Here is a 19025-nt window from a genome sequence, read left to right as displayed (position 1 = left end):
TTTATATCCATTGTTATTTTCACTTTAATTTATTTATTTATTTAGTCATTTATTTATTTTGAATTTTGGCAGTTTTTGTCCTCAATAGGTGTGACACTCGTTACCTGATCCTTGAGCAACTGTGATGTCATTTTCAGACAGCAAGTGGCAAAATGGCCGCCCCTCTCAGGTGGAGAAAAATGGGTGGTTTTGCTGCTCTACTTATATTCCACAAAATACAGTATTATTGTCAACTTTAAAAAAACAAAAAAACAAACTTATCTTCCCATTTTAAGCATAAAAGAACAATAAAGATGTTGGTGGGAATTATTCATCTATCCATCACGTTTTCCAAAGGATTATGGAACCTTCATTGTTATTTACTTGTTATGGAATGCTAAGCCAGTAGTAATACACTCACATGACAAAAACATTCCTGACAGTTTGTGTATTGGATCTCATGATATTGTGTAGTGTGCCTAAAAACAAAATAAAAAGTGGCAGGCGAATGCATTTATTTAGTGATAACTTGAGCCTTGTCACAATGGATGTAGTCATTGCCAACTGTCTGAAACTGATCAGTAGCCTGCACTCATTTGAGAGACTCATCTCACCTTACCTGCTAATGCTTCGACTTATTAGTCCCCTCCCACTGCTCTCTTCTTCTACTTCAACTCACGAATGATCTTTAAAAAAAAATTCTTCACGACAAGATTTGATAATACGGCAAAATCAGATTTAAATGCTTAAAGATTAGAAGGAAAGAACAATCGTGGCTGCTATTGAAAATCTATCCCAAACCAAATTTCACCAGTTGCGGTTATTCTGCTCTGTTGTGCCCACACGACCTCTGAAATAAAAAAAATCTTCCAAACTTATTTGTACAATTCCCCAAAGAAGATTAAAAGCGGGGGACCGTGATCTCATTCAGCAGATTATTCTTTTATTGTTTGATTTTGTTCAGGTGCTTCCTGCAACAAAAACAGCAAAAGAAAATCAAACATATAAATCCCCTCTAATCTTCATTTTGTGCATCATCCGCAGCAGATTGGGGCCAAGATAGGGGGGGAAAAAAACAAAACAAAACTACTGTGAGTTTTGTGTGGTGGAATGTCCATGTTATGATCCTGCGTGGCAGCCATGAGTGTCATGTGCACGTATATAGGCCTGCCTTGTATAATGGATGAGCACAAAGTATCACCGGTGTCATTCTAACCCCACTGGAGAAAGATAGAAGGATGGAGAGAAAGGAAAAAGACATGAATAATTGAACCCAAATCAGTTGACTTCATCCCTCACTACTCTCGGGCTACTCAAAGTCAGTGCCTGCAACTGGATTCTTCAGGAAAAAAGAGAGAGAGGGAAGAAGAGGAACTCATTTTGGCTTTAGAAAAATCTTTTCTATTTTTGTGGAAATAAAATGTTGCCGGACTGAAGATCATGATGATATCATGCTGGCCCAACTGCTAGGGCTGCTCGTTCTGCTGTACTCTGCGAATTGTAAGTACAGTATGCAGAATTGTGGTGAATGCAATTCTATACAATGGGATCACAATTGAAGACAAACTCAAGAGTATTGCAATAATGGCACAATATAATAGTTGATTTGGTTTGAATTATTTTTATTGTGAATTTGAATTCCAATACAGTATATTTTTTTTCCAATTGAATATTTGTACAGGTTGGGAAAAAAAAGGATATACACAATTGACTTGACTCAATCCATTTTATCCCGACATCGAGCTCCTTCCACGTGTGCATGCCTTGGTCACTCATGATCGAACCATTCATCTTTATTCACACAACAGATACAGTGCGCACATTTCTATTGTGTACAAGTTACTTGAGCAAAAACAACACACAAAAGCAGATTAAGACTTTAAGTTTCCATATGAGATTCTTTGTCATGACCAACAAAATACAGAAGGGACAAATAAATATAACTGGTTATTTTCTTACTTTTACAGTGATTGTAAAAATCATTGAAAATAATTTGTATAAACTACAATCATTATATTATATATATAAATGTATATTTATACATATATATTCATACATATATTTATTTATATTTGTATTTTATATATTTGATTGCGTATTTATTATAAAGTATACAAGATATATAATCGCTCCCTGCCTCTAGATCAAAAGTGTAAAATTGCAACCTACACTGGAAATGAAAACCTGTTTTTTTTTTTCCAATCAAACATTCCACATTAGCAGCATTTATGTTTAAAAAAATAATAATAAAATAATAAATACATTATTCCCATGAAAAGCGTTTGCGACAAAAGAGCAAGTTATGATTCTGACTTTTTGTTATCAAGCGTCATTCACTTGCACAGCTTTTGAAAATAACGTTGCCCCTACCAACATGGCGGCCACCAATGCGTCTTTTTTTCCTTTATTTTTTTTCTTTTCTTTTTTTTTTAAATTGAATAAACAATAACACAAAGTGGTACAACAGCCAGGGGTAGAAAAATACACAGGAAACTTCTACAAAAATATATTGTTATAAAGCTGCCACTAATGCGTCTTCTGTGGTCTCAACACCATAGATATAAAAACAAAACTAGATATGCTTGTCCACTGGAGCAACCCGGCTAACCGGACCACGTGACGCCAATATGGCTCTCAAAGGCAACGCATGGCCATGGACCTTGCTCAGTTTCACTTCTCAACCGATTATCTTGCGGTTTACCTTTTTGCCAATGTCGTGTGGTAATCATTATGTAACTTTTTAAAAGCATAAATGACGACGTTAACCCAGTTTAGCTACAACAAGGTGCTGTGGTATTTACCTACGATATGTTCGCTGTTGGATTTGGGAACGTGACGTCAGCCCCGTTGCATCATGGACGTCTCAGCCATTACAGCTGTACCAGGCTCTTATTTACTCGTGCACACAAATGCCCCTTGTCGTCGTTTTAGCTATTTTTCTGTTAACGTAATGTTTTTTTTGTCAGTCGAATGTAAGTATGGTGACACATTGCTGTGTTGTGGGGTGCAAAAGCGCCTCGCGTGATCCCCAAAGGAAAAAACTCAACCACGGACGGAGATTTTTCCGCTTTCCTGCTTGGCGGCAGGGACAGGGCAGCCAAGTGTCAGAGATCACGAAGAGACGTCGGATGGCTTGGGTATCAGCTATAAGACGCAAAAATATAACCTTCAATAAAACTCCGTGTGGGACGAGAGTATGCAACTTACACTTTCATTCTGGTAAGTGTAAAAATAAGTTTTGAATCATTTTGTTTTGATGCAAACACACACTACAAGCTCTAATTAATTGTTGAAATATGAGTAATATACAGTACATTTGATTATGAGATATATATACGGAGCACCTAAGGTAACATAGTAGAAAAAAAACCTTTGCATTCCCTTGCAAAACACTTTGCGTTCCCTCGCAAAAAAAACTGTAAGCTTTGCGAGGGACTACAAAGTTGCTCCGTAAACACTTCCGGGTCATCTTCCATGTGACCAAAAGCAACGACGATGGAGCGTGTAAACAAAGCAGTGGGAAAATACACGCTCTATCCTTGTTGCTTCGGGAAAGATTTCCCACTGCTTTGTTTCATGTTTACACGTTCCATCCTCGTCGCTTTTGGTCACACGGAAGATGACCCGGAAGTACATTAACTCGTTTTTAAAAAAAAATTAAAAAGCGACCTCTGCGAACTTTATCTCGCAATATTTGCGTGAGAACTTAAAGTGTTTTGCGAGGGAACGCATTTTTTTTTTTCTACCATGTCACCTTGGGGGCTCCGTAGATATTTATATACGTTAAAATCTTTTTTTTTTTTTTCTGTTACCAGGCCAACCATCAGATTTAATGCTGGAGACACATCCAGATTGGGCACCATCGCTAAACCTGGGTCACAATGAGACCAAGCCTACAAGAACTGCACGCTACGCCAGGCAGCTCAACAGAAGACTGCAAAGGGAAGCGATTAGAAAAAAAACAGAGGCGGTAGTAACAACCGAAGGACTAATCCCACCAGTAAAAGATGAAGAAGCAGAGTGTGGAGCAGGCGCCTGTGAGCTTACTGTCCAGAAACCGGTACAAGGAGACATACAGGGTGGAGCAGGCGCTTGTGAGCCTACTGTCCAGAAACCGGTACAGGGTGTAGCAGGCTTTCGTGAGCCTGCTGACAAGGAACCGGTAGAATGCAACTTCTGTCATTCTCGGCAGACTGAAATCAACCGCCTTTTGGAAGAGAACCGAGCACTGAAGTGCGAGCTTTCCATGGTTAAAATGAATGAGGAGTTTTTGAAGGATGACGTTAAAGTCAAGTACTACACCGGACTTCCAGACTTTACAGCTTTTATGCGTCTTCTTACCTGTGTTGTACCATACATACCACGAACTGTTAACAGAGCACTGTCACCTTTCCAAATGCTCCTCCTGTCCCTCATGCGCCTTAGGCTGAATTTGCCACCTCAGCACATTGCCTACATGTTTAATGTTAACAGAAATACATTTAGCAATGCGTTCAGTGACATCATAAACATTTTGCATGCACGTGTTAGTCCTTTTGTGCTCTGGCCAAGAAGAAATACGTTGCAGGCTTCAGTGCACCAGTTTGTAAATTCTCTAGCTATAAGCCTGGGTTGTTTTGAAATAGCCATAAAGAGACCATCAAATCCTAATGCTGAAACTCAGTCAAATACCCACAAAAAAGTCAACAGAAGCATTAAGTACCTTCTTGGTGTTACGCCACAGGGCACTATTTCATTTATTTCCAAGGGCTGGGAGGAGCATGTCTGTAACAAATCCATCATTGAAAACAGTGGGATTTTGGACAAACTGTTACCAGGCGATCTGGTGTTTCCGGAGCGTGGCTTTGACATCGGCGGTACAGAAGGACTCAGATGTGCTGAAGAAACTCTCCCTGTGTTCATTAAAGGACCTTACCAGTTGGATGCAAGCGATGTGCACAGCAAACAGACGATAGCCGGTCTCCGAATGCATGCCAAAAAGGTGTTTGTAGCTATCCGCAACAAGTACACCATGTTGACGGAAGAGTTATCCGACAGAATGTTGCTGCCTTGCAACGGTGAAGACATGACAATCCTTGACAAGGTCGTCTCTGTATGCTGTGTACTACATAACTTGTGCTCCGGTGTGTCTGTGGAACACAAGTAATACGTCTTGCGTATGTTTTCTATCAGGCAACAAATACATGTTTTATTGTATAAAGTCATTTTCTCCTGCCTTTATACTTATTAAAATGTGTCTAAAGGATCAGATACGGTTTCAAACATGTAAACAAAAAAAAGATCAATAATGAAAGCATATTTATTAAAATTATACAATACTTCCAAAATATGAATAAATAACTGTAAATGAATGTTACAAATAAAGCATTTAAAATAGTGAGCTCAATGTAATAAAAATGCAATAAAAAAAATACAATGAATTAGGGATGGTAACCACAAAAGGTATTGACAATTCCAGAGGGCAGACGCAACATAGTAAATACCACAATGTTAAAATAATAAAAATTAGACATTTAAAATGCAATTAATCCAATCAATAATAATACCAATCATTGACCTCATGACACCACCGTCTCACATTTGAAGTGGAAGTCAACCTTAAATATGTCTTGACAATTTATGTGACCTCAAAAATCTACACATGACATTCTAATTAATATTACATTTGTGGAATATGAGTTATGCAGCAAAATCCAGCTTTTTTTTATCTATCTTAGGGGCAGCCGGCCATTTTGCCACTTGCTGTCGACTGAAGATGCCGTCAGTGCTGCTCAGGTCTCAGGCAACGACCAATCACAGCTCACCTGTTTTCTGAAGCTGCGCTGTGATTGGTTGCTACCTGAGACTTGAGCAACATTGATGCCATCTTTAGTTGACTGCAATTAGCAAAATGGCCACCCCCTGAGATGGATAAAAAGGGCTGGACTTTGCCTCTTAAGTCATATTCCACTAACGCAATATTAACCAGAATGCCATATTTAGACTCGTGGGGCTAAATAGAACATATTGTCAAAAAAAAAAAAAAAAATGGGGGTTGACTTCTTCTTGAAACTTCTCTTGTCTTTTCTTCTTTTCTTCCCCCAGCGCAGCCCCTCAATGGTGAAGTCGTCTACAAGGAAACGACTGTGCACGGTGTGGTGGGCAAAACAGTGATCCTGGAATGCGGGTCCACCTTACCTGACATGTACTTATGGGGCTTCACCAAGCCCGGCAATGACACCTTAGGGTCGGTGGTGTACGACTTGGGCCAAGGTCCCAAGATCCAGAAGCTGGCACAGATGCTCGGGCAGGTGACGGTCATCTTGAGAAGTGCCGATGTCAGCATTGACAGGCTTCCTGTGGCTGCTCAGGGGCTCTACACCTGCCAGGCCTTCTACAACATGGACACCACGCCTGTAGTCTATTACTACTATGTGCGCCTCACAGTTCGAGGTAAGGCCGATAGTTCTTGTGTAATCCAACTCGAAAGTACTTGATGTGTATATTAATTAAATTGGAAAACCACTAAAGACAAAGATGTTCTCACAAGCTGCATGCTGGCAACCCCTGTCCTAGAGGGACATTTTGACTTGCTTAAAAGGGAAGTAGGGAAGTCACCCCCCCCCCCCCCCAAAAAAAAACAAAAACAAACAAACAAAAAAACAACAACAACAATCTTGACAATGATATGCGCTATGCTGCCCCACTAGTCGAAATACGGTATTCTGGTTAAGATTTTGTTAGTGGAATATGAGTTAAGCAGAAAAATCCAGGAGTTTTTATTACTATCAGAAGGCGGCCATCTTGCAACTCGCTGTCGAGTGAAACTGAAATGCTCAGGGCTTAAGTAACAACCAATCAGAGCTCAGCTTCAGAAAACAGGTGAGCTGTGATTGGTCATTGCCTGAGACCTGAGCAAATGTGATGTCATCTTAAGTCGACAGCAAGTGGCAAAATGGCAGACGCCTGAGATAGATAATAGCTGGATTTCGCTTCATCACTCATATTCCACAAATGTATTATTAATCCGAATGTCATGTTTAGACTAGTGAGGTCACATGTAACATTATTGTCAAGAAATGTTCAAGGTTGACTTCCTCTTTAAAATATTGCTATTTATGGGGTAGCGATTAGCATATGGCTAATGAATAGTAATGTAAATGTAACAAAGCAATTTGACACCTCCTTCATAATAGTTAATATAAGCCATATGTACTATGTTTTACCGTGGACAAAAATCCTGAATCAGCCCTGTCTGAGAATGAGACAAGACAGAGTAAAAATGCCTTTGATTCTGAGATGAGACTGAGACCCTTAAAAAGTGGTCTCGCAACCAAGACTGATCTGGAGAACTACAACACGAGTACTAGAGATGGATTAGTAAAACTAATATTATCAAACATTTATTGAGTGTCAGTACTGCTTTTGCCGTCCATAGTTCCGGTAACAAAGCCGCGTCTCCTGGTGAGCGATGATTCTCCGGTGGAAGGATCCACAATATGGCTGCAATGCAATCTGGACAACGGGACAGGACCCATCCAGTATGTGTGGCAACAAGAAAACCGCCATGGAAATATGTCCACGTTCGCGCAGGGCAACACCAGCGTGGTGAACGTGACAGAAGTGAACCGTAACCACACGGGCTGGTACCGCTGTCTGGCCAGCAACGCAGTCAACAGCGAGCGATCTGACCAGATATGGGTGGACATTATCTGTGAGTAGAGATTTGGTGGTACAAAAATGTCTTTACATTGCATGCCTAAAGGTTCTTCCACTGTATAACTTGTTAAATCTTGGGGATCCAAATCTAAGGGAGTAATAACCTTATCACATAAGTTGTTCTTTACAGACATTCCCAACAATTTAGATGAGAAAGTCTACTTTGTCCACTAATTAAAAAATAAATACAAATTCTTCCCCAGTTGGTCCAGACATTCCCCAGATCGACGTGACGCCTTTCACAGTGACCGAGCGAGGTTACTCAGCCCTGGAGAGAGAAACGGTCTCTCTGCAGTGTCAAGCGAAGTCCAACCCTCCCAGCCAGTACGTGTGGTTGTACAACAACTCGCAACTCTACACCGGGCCGCAGCTCACCATCACCAAGGTCCTCCGCTTGCACACGGGCGACTACGCCTGCCTGGCGCAGAACACCTACCTCAACACGCGCTCCAAGAAAACAATCAGCCTGACTGTCTACTGTGAGTCTAAACGCTGCGGCCTTATGTTTGATTGAAAGCTCGCCTGTGGGTTTCTGTCTTGGTATTGTAAATGGTGGCAGGAAAGCAATGGACAAATACTGAATTGTCACAATTTCTGATCTTGTCGATTGAACCTCTTCTGATTTCCTTCTCGATCAGACAACGTCCTTTATCCGTTATCTCTTCCAATTATATCTATCCATGAAGCTTTCCACATCAAATACATAGCACACTTCCACTTACAAAACACAAACACAGATGAATAAGGAGGCCCTCCAGACCGGTTCTTCTATTCGGACCGTCGGGGAACTTGACAGGACTCCTTAGCAGGTACTTGCTCTCATGTCAAAGCCATGACAAATGGCAATGGCAAGTGGCAATGGTCACCTGCAAGGACCAGTGCTTGCCATTCTACCAATTTTATTTTGTAGCTGATACAGTGTTCCCTCGCTATATCGCAGTTCACCTTCCCGAACTTGGATTCTCACTAATGCGGGTGGGTGTGGTTCCTCCGCGATGAACGGGGGTTCACTGTATACCCAGTATCGTCAGTGTCGTCTTCTCCCTTGCTAACCTTCTGCATCCTTCTCGTTGTTACGTGTTTTTTTTTTTCTCCTTCTAGATCCACCAGACGGCTCTCCTTCCTGCTCCATGGAGCCGGCCGTGAATCACACCTCCCTGAGGCTTCGCTGCTACTGGACTGGCGGTTTCCCTTCCGCCAACGTTCAGTGGGATGAACACTTGAGACGTGCAGGAGAAGATAAAGGAGACGGAGGGAACGACAGCGACATATTGCTGCCGTCCGAAGACTTGGCTGGCAACAGCAGCTTGTTTACGTGCACGGGCTCCCACCTTGCACTTAATCAAACAGTGGAGTGCAGCACACAGGCTTGTGAGTGCACTTTGTGAACAATGGTTTGTCACTGGTATTATCCTCTCTGAAATTGACCCCCATTCTTTCTAACTATCTTACCTCACTTGTAATCTTGACTTGAGACAGAATGAAATCACCAGTTTTAGAACTTCGGACTACTTTGGCAAAAACATGTTCTATATAAAAGACATAACAGATAACTAAAGGAAGATCTCTGTGTGAAAGAGGCTATTTGGTTTTGCAAGCTTTGTCCAAGCCTTGAATCTTTTCTCCACCAGATCTCCCCGCTTCAGAACCAGTATGTTTCGCCTACATGATGACCAACAACCAGGATCTGTTGTTAACCTGCTCATGGGACGGAGGGTCACCCAATGCTTTGGTGTGGTGGGAGGGTCCCGGTGATCATGGCACACCCAAGGAAGAGAACACCAACATCCTGAACATTCGCTACGGCACGGCCCGCAGTGGAAGACCTTACGTCTGCCATGCAAAACATCCACTTCTGGGCCAAACGAAGACCTGCAGGCTGACGTTGGGTCAGTGCTCAAAGCCAAACATTTACAGCAAATGCTACATTCTAAAAACAGTTGGGTCAAAATGGACCGACCCAACTTTTTGAGTTATTAAACAAATTAACAAAAATATTACATTAAAATATATATATATTTTTAAATCCATAAAGCAACTTTTTTTTTTTTTTTTGGTTGTTTTGTGGGTTATTCATTTGACCCAACATTTTGGCTAAATTTAATACCCCAATTGAAATGGGTGAAAAATAAACCGACCCAATTATTTAACCCAAAATATTGGGTAAATTTAAACTAATAACCCACAAAGCAAGTTATTTTATGGGTTCTTCATTTGGAATAACCCCAAAAGGTGAGTTGGTAAGTACCTCTTTGACCCAATTTGGGTAATTTATGACCCAAGTGTTTTTCGACTTCAAGTGCTGAAAATCTGAAATATTGACAGATTTAACACTCCGGCTCTTCACACTACTTTAGAGGCCCCTGTGTTGCTAACGCAGCGCAGGGTTGTGTCTGCGTACGAGGGGGCCGACGTGCAGCTGTCTTGCAACCTGAGGGCGAACTACCTTCCTACCAGTCAGATAATGTGGTTCAATAACCACGGTTTGGACATCCGGGACACGTCCAAGTACATGCTCCTGCGGACATCAGCATGGGCCAACCTGACCGTGCGAGACACAGATGAGACTCAGGATAGCGGCGAGTACAGGTGCACCTCAAGAAACGCGGTGGGAGGGGCCGACCTCAACATCACGCTCGTGGTTAAGAGTAAGATTCTTTCAAGTAATATTTCCTTGAAGAAGCCGCAGTGTTTGGTTCTAACTGATCTCTTTTTCAGAGCACCCAATGCCACCCAACGCCACCCTGATCAGGGTGATGTACATCGGCCGTCTGCGCAACGAGGTGGAGCTAGAGTGGAAGATGGAGGACGATGCCCAACAAGGCTGGACCGGGTTCGTCGTGCAGCACAGAGGGCTGAACGAGCGACCCGGGAGGAGAGCAAGCAACAATGATTCAATGGAGGAAAGAGAAGAAAGGATCACTACTGCGGTTTGGTACCATAACGTCATCCAGGATCCCGATGTCAGGATTCACACTGTGGGCAGGCTGACACCCACCGCAAAATACCAGTTCCGGGTCATGCCTTTCAACCACAGGACCACCGGGCACCCCTCTGCTGCAAAAACGCCAGGTGGGTTAAAAAGCAATTACGAGAGTGGCACCTAGGAGAGCATGAACATCTGCCAATTAAGCAATCTCACTAATACTTTTTTGTCGACAAACTACCAACCTGGCATTTTTTTTGTACTGTTGATTTGAAAATAAACGGAAAAAGGCAGAAAGGAGAGAGAGCCTATTCTGTCATTTTGTAGATATGGTATTAAATATGCGGTAATCATTGAAAACAATATCATCTGGGAATTGTACATTTTAAAATGTTTTAAAATGGCTGGCAATGAAATTAAGCACAACTATAAATGCCATGGGAATACAAAGTTGCCTATTTTCAAGAAAATAAGTTCACATTTTTTAGACAAAAATAAGTAACGACAATACAGTCATATTATTTCAAGAGGAAAACTGTAACCTTTACAAGACCTAAATCGTAATATTTTAGAATGAAGTATTTTTTCAGATTAAGTCGTAATATTACATTAAAGTCAGAGTTCAACAAGGAAGGAAAATAATATTTTAAATACATTTGACCTTTTATTGTGGAAATACACATTAATTCTCTTTCTAAAAAAAAAAAAAAAACTAGACTTTTTGCTTTTGAATATTAAGACATTAGTCCTGTAATCATACATTTTAATTGTCCGAAAGCTAAGGTAGGGAGGAGTAATTGTTTTATTAATTGATTATATGTTTTTTGTCCATCTACAATTTATACACCGTTTTAAAAATCCCATGACAATCCTTGATTACAAATTATTAGGTTACAGTAGTTTTAGTTTCAATTTAAGACATCCAAATACTTAAGCATTTCCACATTTTTGGTGGACCATGCCCATATTTATGTCTGTTCGGAGTAAGGAGTGTCTAGTCAAGTCAAATGTCTGGTAGGTAACTCACTCCATATTTGCCAGGTAATTAATCCCACCATTTTGGCACTATCCACCAAGTTAAAGGTCTTAAAACAACCAAGAAGTCATGTTGGCTTACTGGATGATTGTATGTCTCTATATGTAAACGTTTTAGGATTCTTACATAACCACACCTCAATATTTATAGTGCAATCTTGCCAACAACTGCAGTGAAAACAGCCTAATGTCAAGGGGTTCCAAATGTGTAACTTATTTTATTTTTTTCAATTCAGTGATTGATTGAATGTGATTATATCGGTTTAACATTGTTCTTATTCTTTGTTATCTACTCAGGTGAAAGACTCAACCCTAAATCCCACAAAAACAAACAAACACACACACACAACACTCGCTTTCTGTTTGCCTTCTTCACTTCTCCTTTCCTCCCATTTTCCATGTGTGGTCCTCTTTCTTCTGAACCAAAGTAACTGTTAACCATATCAGGTGTTTGCTAGTTAAGCAGAGGTTTGAGGGTTTGGTTTTAACTAAACTATTTCATGCAAACGCCCCTGGAAATTATCCAGCTTTGAAAATTCCCAAAATTCAAAACATTTTCCAAGATACTGTATGCATACTATATGATGACTATGTAGCTTTGTTGCAATGTAGAACTGTGATGTGTTGCAGCCGAGCCGCGCTCCAACAACTACCCTGCTGTGATCGGCGCAGCCATAGGCGGGATGCTTTTCGCAGCCATCCTCACAGTGCTGCTGCTCATGTACATTTTCCGCAACCGCAACAACACTCCTCGTGAGTCTCAATCACACATTCGTGACTGCGTTTGAATGCTCAATGAACAAAATTCAAGTTTCCCACTTTTGCCTTCTCACAGGACTACATGACATGTTGTTTGGCCTGTGAGTATACATTGCATAAAAGAGTCCATTTTAAGTTTAATTAACAAACTATATTAAGGGATTCTCATGTTTTCCTCTTACAGGCGTCACAGCCAGTCGAGGGAGAACATTAACTTCCCAGAGGATGAAATAGCCAATGGGATGGAGGGTGGAATACCAGAACTGGGCAGCTCAACCAACCCTGGCAAGATGGACACAAACTTGGATAAATACAAATCGAGAGCGTCAACATAAACCACTAAGTCACGCTGATTTGATGATTCTGATTCTTTATCCAGGTCCAAGAATACCCCGGGCGGCTTCACCCTTGGCTACCGCCGGGCAAGCCCCACCCACGGGCGAGAACGAACCCGTCAACGTCACCATCACCGTCCAGGCGACAGGCTCCTAAAGCCAGCAAGGCCATAGTTGTCCTCATTTTTTAGGAACCTCCAAGATTGCGTCACTATTCTGTCTTCCTCTTACAAAAATCATTGTGAATGTCTGACATGTGCATCTTATTTTTATTTAAACATTATTTATTTAACATTTTGAACAGTGACATGTGAAGCAACAAACGGATAAATGGGTGTCAGTAGAAGCTTTACCGAGATGGAATCTCGATATGGATTGGTGACCTACAATGTTTGATACGATACAAAAACATTTGAGCATGAAGTGGGGAGGACAAATACAAAACAGAATGAAATATAAGATTAAATAAAAGCGTACAACTACATATATACAAGTACCGCCCTCTTTCAACTGTCACTTCATGTTTGTTTGTCGTCACCAGCGACCTCAAGTGCCGGGAAATGTGATTTTCTGAGTGCAGACGATGTCGCACAGCTTCTGCTTTATCTTCAAGAAGAGACGTTTGAACTCCAGACCGTCACCCTGAAAATACAAAATGATCATCATATGATAGCTAGCGTGTCAATTACATTTTTGTTTTGCTTTATATGAATATTATTAAAAGACTAAAACCCACCTTGGACAGCCTGAAATCTAACAGCACTTTCTGATTCATATCAAGCAAATGGACTTTGAAAATGAGTTTGTTATTGCGTTTATCCATTGTGCTCACAGTCACCTGAGGGAAACACATATGTTAAATTGTGTTTAAATAATAAACACTTACACACACCATCTTCTAAAATCTTAACTTGGGTTTACCAACCAATGTATTAGGGTGGCAAAAAGGGAAAATAAATAGATCTTAAGAGAGGCAAAGGAGAAGGTGGCCGCGGCAGCCACTTTTCAAACCACCGTTGACAAAATTTGATGGGCAAATGTGACAGACCGTGATTGTCGTGGTGAGATGCTTCAACTGTCAAAACATTTTCCAGGGCAGTTATAGACTAGTTGTAATTTGAATGTATTGACTGCAACTAACCCTGACAGTATGTAATATTGCCTAACAAGCTGCAGTTTTTGTGGGAATGGCTAGCATGAGTTGCTGCAAGACATGGATTAGTGAATTAGTTCTTGATAATGTATTATTTAAGGGGAAGTCAAATCAAAATTTTGTTTGCCATATGCTCTATGTGCACTCACTAGTCTAAACATGGTTTTCAGAACAGATTAATATTGGGTTTGTGGAATATGAATTATGCAGCACCCGTTTTTTTATCCATCTCAGGGGGGCATTTTGCTACTTGCTGTTGACTGAAAATGACATCACAGTGTTGAAACACAGATTGGGCGCATCACGTGAGCAAACCCAGAAAACAGTTGAGCTGTGACAGTCGTTAGTACCTTATGTAAAGAAATATTTTGACTTGACTTGCCCTTTAAACATTTATTAACAGGCAATTTACACTATCCCCCAAGAAAACAGGTGCACACCAGGGTTATAATAGCTTTGGAGTTTTCATTATAAGACCGGTTTACATTGAGACTTTTTTGCCATTCTGATTGAAATGACTCCGACTGATTTATTAAAATGGGGTTCTTTCATCTTTTTAGCACAGTAGTAGTAATTTTTTTTTTTAACACTTTTATTGAAGATGTATAGATAAAAAGTTACGAGCTCAGGTAGGACGCTGCCATTTTCAAGTACGTAAACAACAACCCAGACTGAGCATGTGCTACTCCAAATGAAATATTTAGTAGATTGACGTTTGTTCGCATTGGAAAAAGGATCGCACCTGCGATTGTGAATGAAATCCCATTGAGATTAGGCCTTTTCATTCCGGTTGAGGTATTTATAAGGTGCATTTTCATTCCATGTGGTTATTCGATTTCATTCTAATCAGAATACAAGGCTCCATGTAAACCTTGCTATAGCTAAGTTTTTTTAGTATTATTTTAGATTTTTTTAAGTCAAGTTAGTTTCAGTTAGTTTTCATTTAAAAAAAAAAACATTTTCGTTTTTATTTTATTTCTTTAACAAATTTTTTTTTCCGCCCAATTTTATTTTATTTTATTAGTATCCGTTAACTATAATAACTATAGTGCACACTTGCACACTAACATGCACATGCACGCATACATGCAGACGAACACTTGAATGCATGCAGACACACATGTAACGACACAAACTTAGGGAACCTCACTCCTTTTTTCCACCACTTTCCTTTCCCTTTACATCTTGTTTTGAATGTTGTAGCAGCATTCTAACGGCGCCCTCTGCGTGCCGCTGCACAGTAGTGAGATAGACTATACTGTAGAAGACATGCACTGAAGAAGGCAACTGCACACAAATGATCATGTGAATAATGGCACTGAAATCTACAATCCCTAATTTCCAAGCATGCGTGATCAGGTTTTTAAAAGGTCAAGTCATCTAATTAAAATGGAGACTGATGAAAGCACTTGCGTACACATACCTGGTTGCTGCAGGTGAGTTTGTAGCAGAGGGCCAAGGTATCGCAGGCGCCTTTTAGCGATGCCAAAGAGGTGTCAGCGTTCACGGAGGTGAAGAAACGTGTCATTCGGCGCACTAATCTCTGCCACGGTGTCTGTGTCCATAAAAGAGATTTCATCATGACATTTTAAGTTTTTTAGTATTATTTTACATATGGAGTATTTGTCAAGGGGAAGTAAAAAAAGGCACAAAATATTGTGTAATAATCCTTCCATTTTCTGAACCGCTTGCTCCTCACAAGGGTCGTGAATTACAGAATTTCTTGGAGTCACCTGACTGGCTCCCGGCGTTCCCAGCAGCTGACTCCCCAGCAGCATGTGCTCAGGTTTGGTCGGCTGAGAGAAGCTGACCTGACCATCTGATTGGCCGATGAGCAACAGGGCTTCCCAGCCTCCCAAGGCAATGTCGGGCTGGGAGCTGGAAATTTGTACCTTGTCATCACTGCCACAGACAATACCGGAATGTTGGCGTTAGGAGCACATAAAAAAGTATCTAAAAAATTAATAAATAAAATTATTTACCTGCTGGTTTGAGATGTGACTTCAACATCGGATCGGTGTTTGGTGGCACCTGAGCCTGAAGAAGCTAGTGGCTGCTTTACACCTGCATAAACATCAAAAATGATAAAATATGTAATTGAACGGTCATGTTAAGTTACAGGCTCTTTTAACACTTGCCTTCAGTGAACCAGCGGTCTTTCCGAATGTCCGCAATAGTAATGCGCGCTTCTGGTTTCGTCAACAGTAACTTGGACAACAAACCTGACAAATAACAAGATGGAGTTCCACACAAAAGGTGCAATGGAATGATGTACACATTGAGGTCTTACAGAGAGGCATCGGCTTTATTTTCTTCCAGGGAGACAGGTATGTTTTCTTGTTAAGCCAATCGGAATACTCCTGACAGGCTTCAGCCGGTTGGTCCCATGGCAGTTCTGAGAGAAAAAGAACAGAAGCTTGGACCAAAACTTGGTTGTCAGAATCAAAATAGCCCTTCGTTAGCATGCCTTGAGAATTACAGCCAAATAAATAAATAATAATCATGATAACCCATAAACTAACAATGTCAATACAATGGCTACAAATTAACAAAAACATAATTAAAAAAAATGTGCATAATGCAAAACTATGAAAATCAAAATGGCATATCTAAGTGTAACTGTACACTGCATTTCCTTACACATTCATTAATTGAGAGAGCAGATTGAGGGATGGGTTTTAAGAGTAAAACCCATATTATACTGTGGAGATGTGGTAAATGATGACATGAAGGCAATAGATGTCTCTTTTACTCTCCACACATAGACTGAACGTTTCTACAGAAACACTACTACGCTACTCTCTTTCAACCCTTTGAACCCAGAAACATGTCAACTATCTCTTCTCCATTGCAAGGTTCCTGGTGAATGTAACTATCTTGTAGGTCATGTGATCATATCCTGATATAAAATCAATGTATAATTTACCAGTATACATCACATTTGTCAGAATGAATCAATCAATATCGGAAACACTGTTGTGTTGATATACTAAAGACATATCAACAGATGCAATTCACTAAACATGGTGATTTTGACATCACACCTCCTTGACTTGACTTGACTTGACCTACCTCCAGCCAGCATTGCAGTCAGCACAATGCCACAAGACCAGATATCTGCAGGTTGCGCTTTGTAATGGGTTTGGCTCAACAGCTCTGGAGCGACGTAAGGGAGCGTCCCGCAGAGGCGATTCATCGGCCGCTCCCGTCCTTTGAAGCGAAACATCGTTGCAAGGCCGAAATCGGTCAGCTTGATGTTGTCTGGAAGGCCAAAGCGCAGTACATCAAAATCACATGAACGCATGCAACCAATGATGTATTATTTTATTGTATTTTATTTTATTTTTATATCGTTTGCCATCATTAGAATTTCCCTGAGTAATCAATAGGATAATCAATTCCAAAATAATTCATTTGTGACAGCAATAATATCACAGTATCATGGTATTAAAATTACAGTTCTAGAATGTCTTTTTTTTTAACATTTGGGTAAATAAAAACAGTTTTTTCCATTGAACACAATATATTTATTATAAACTAAATTTAGAATATTTGGTACATTAAAAAATACCATGTTAATTTAAAAGAAATAAATTCTTAGTCACAGTGTCTCATCACTGTTGAGCTATTTTTAGAACAGACCAGTAGGCTGCTTATGTTGGCCTTGGGGCTAACCTCCCCTCTCTGATCAACTGAGAATGAAAGGGAAGAAAAAGCTGTTGGCCTCTCCAATTATCTTCAAAGAGTCGACTTGTTTTGTGAACTATGCAAGCAGCCAATCATATTGCATGGGGACTTTGCTTGCTTTGGAGCTCCCTCAAAAAATGAAAGAAATTCCTATTACAGTAACGGACAATTTTAGGAGTAGTCATTCAAACCTTGACTTTATAAAACTGTGGTAAACCGTCAAATGGGTTATTGGCGCATGGCTATTTGCAGCCGTAATACACAGTAATAGTTTCTTACCTTTGTCATCCAGCAAAATATTCTCTGGCTTTATATCTCTGTGAGTGATTCCAATTTTGTGGAGGTACTCCTGCAAAAAGCATAAAGTGAGAATTCAATAGAAGCAGAAACAGGGTCACATGATCAACACATACACAAATGTGCTTCTCTCACCACAGCGGCTATAAGTTGCTGGAAAAATCTGTGAGCATCCTTCTCATCCATTCCAACATCCGGCTCTAAAAACAGAAGTTTGATTGGTGACATGCATTTGTTACATTACTGGTGGAATCACAATTATGACAACCGATGTAACAGTTTTTACGGGACATGAAAAGTTCATTAAAATTAATCTGTGTCTCACCAATGCGGTCGAACAGCTCGCCTCCTGTGCAGTACTCCAAAAAGAGAAAGACGGTTGTTCCTTCCTTACGATGACCAAAGAAACGCACAATGTTGCAGTGGCTCAGCATCTGAAAACAGTGCAAAAATAGATCACACACTTATCAATTTAATCAACAGAAATGCTTCATGTATTGCACCGGAGGTCACATCCTGCCTTGTGCACGCAGATTTCCTTCTTGACATTTTCTGCACACTCTTTAGCCTGCAAGGTGTCAATCACTTTGACTGCAACCGCCTCCTCCGTCTGTCTGTTCACCAGCAGCCTCACTCTAACCACATGGACAGAGAGGGACATCATAAAAACAAATAAGCTACAGAAATTATATTGTCAATGTGGGGTTGTCCTCCAAGGCGCAGTTTATTGGGGAAATGTTTATAAGCTACAAATAGAATTTGATAAAGACGTAAAACAAGAAATGATTCATACTCTCCATAAGTTCCTTCACCAAGCGTCTGAACAATATCCCAGTCCTGCACAAACGGCACCGCCATACTAAAAATAGAAGCATACATACATTTATTATGAACACACTCGTATCTCTTAAACTAATCATTATCTGTAGCATGACAACCAAAATACACTTTTTTATTGTTTCATTCGCAGCTACGTACCTGCCAAACCAGCAGTGCTTCCCAATCTTCCGAGAGTTTAACTGATGTTTCTCGGACGTATTGAACTCAAACAGAAGAAGCCTCTGTGTACACTGCACTGGGCAGTCCGCACTGACTTGCAATCGGCAATCGAATTGGCGCGCTGTTGTTTTGTTCGCGTCTACTTCCGCCTCTTCGC

General features: G+C 40.5%; 3 protein-coding genes across 4 annotated transcripts; 2 read left to right on the top strand and 1 right to left on the bottom strand.

The window, feature by feature from the left end:
• Nucleotides 1–1368: 1368 nt before the first annotated feature.
• vsig10l2 (V-set and immunoglobulin domain containing 10 like 2) lies at nt 1369–13467 on the top strand. The gene is made up of 12 exons (XM_077505067.1): nt 1369–1479; nt 6064–6411; nt 7397–7672; nt 7881–8156; nt 8779–9048; nt 9309–9566; nt 10035–10325; nt 10396–10749; nt 12269–12391; nt 12474–12498; nt 12582–12682; nt 12777–13467. The coding sequence occupies exons 1-12, from the start codon at nt 1431–1433 to the stop codon at nt 12887–12889; spliced, it is 2484 nt and encodes an 827-aa protein (XP_077361193.1). The 5' UTR covers nt 1369–1430; the 3' UTR covers nt 12890–13467.
• On the top strand, nt 2568–5227 carry LOC144006701 (uncharacterized). The gene is made up of 2 exons (XM_077505685.1): nt 2568–3198; nt 3795–5227. The coding sequence occupies exons 1-2, from the start codon at nt 2958–2960 to the stop codon at nt 5123–5125; spliced, it is 1572 nt and encodes a 523-aa protein (XP_077361811.1). The 5' UTR covers nt 2568–2957; the 3' UTR covers nt 5126–5227.
• On the bottom strand, nt 12996–18999 carry chek1 (checkpoint kinase 1). 2 transcript variants are annotated; one of them, XM_077505076.1, is made up of 14 exons: nt 18848–18999; nt 18663–18728; nt 18390–18504; nt 18195–18303; nt 18005–18069; nt 17852–17921; nt 16958–17146; nt 16176–16280; nt 16024–16107; nt 15868–15949; nt 15619–15787; nt 15309–15440; nt 13469–13570; nt 12996–13374 (listed from the first exon to the last, which is right to left on the bottom strand). In XM_077505076.1, the coding sequence occupies exons 2-14, from the start codon at nt 18725–18727 to the stop codon at nt 13279–13281; spliced, it is 1383 nt and encodes a 460-aa protein (XP_077361202.1). In that variant the 5' UTR covers nt 18728; nt 18848–18999; the 3' UTR covers nt 12996–13278. The 2 variants fall into 2 exon arrangements, with proteins under 2 accessions (XP_077361202.1, XP_077361203.1); XM_077505077.1 differs by lacking the exon at nt 13469–13570.
• Between the last annotated feature and the right edge of the window lie 26 nt (nt 19000–19025).

This window comes from Festucalex cinctus, chromosome 18 (assembly GCF_051991245.1).
Source record: "Festucalex cinctus isolate MCC-2025b chromosome 18, RoL_Fcin_1.0, whole genome shotgun sequence".
Taxonomy (NCBI): domain Eukaryota; kingdom Metazoa; phylum Chordata; class Actinopteri; order Syngnathiformes; family Syngnathidae; genus Festucalex; species Festucalex cinctus.
This window is presented reverse-complemented; position numbering and strand designations above follow the sequence as displayed.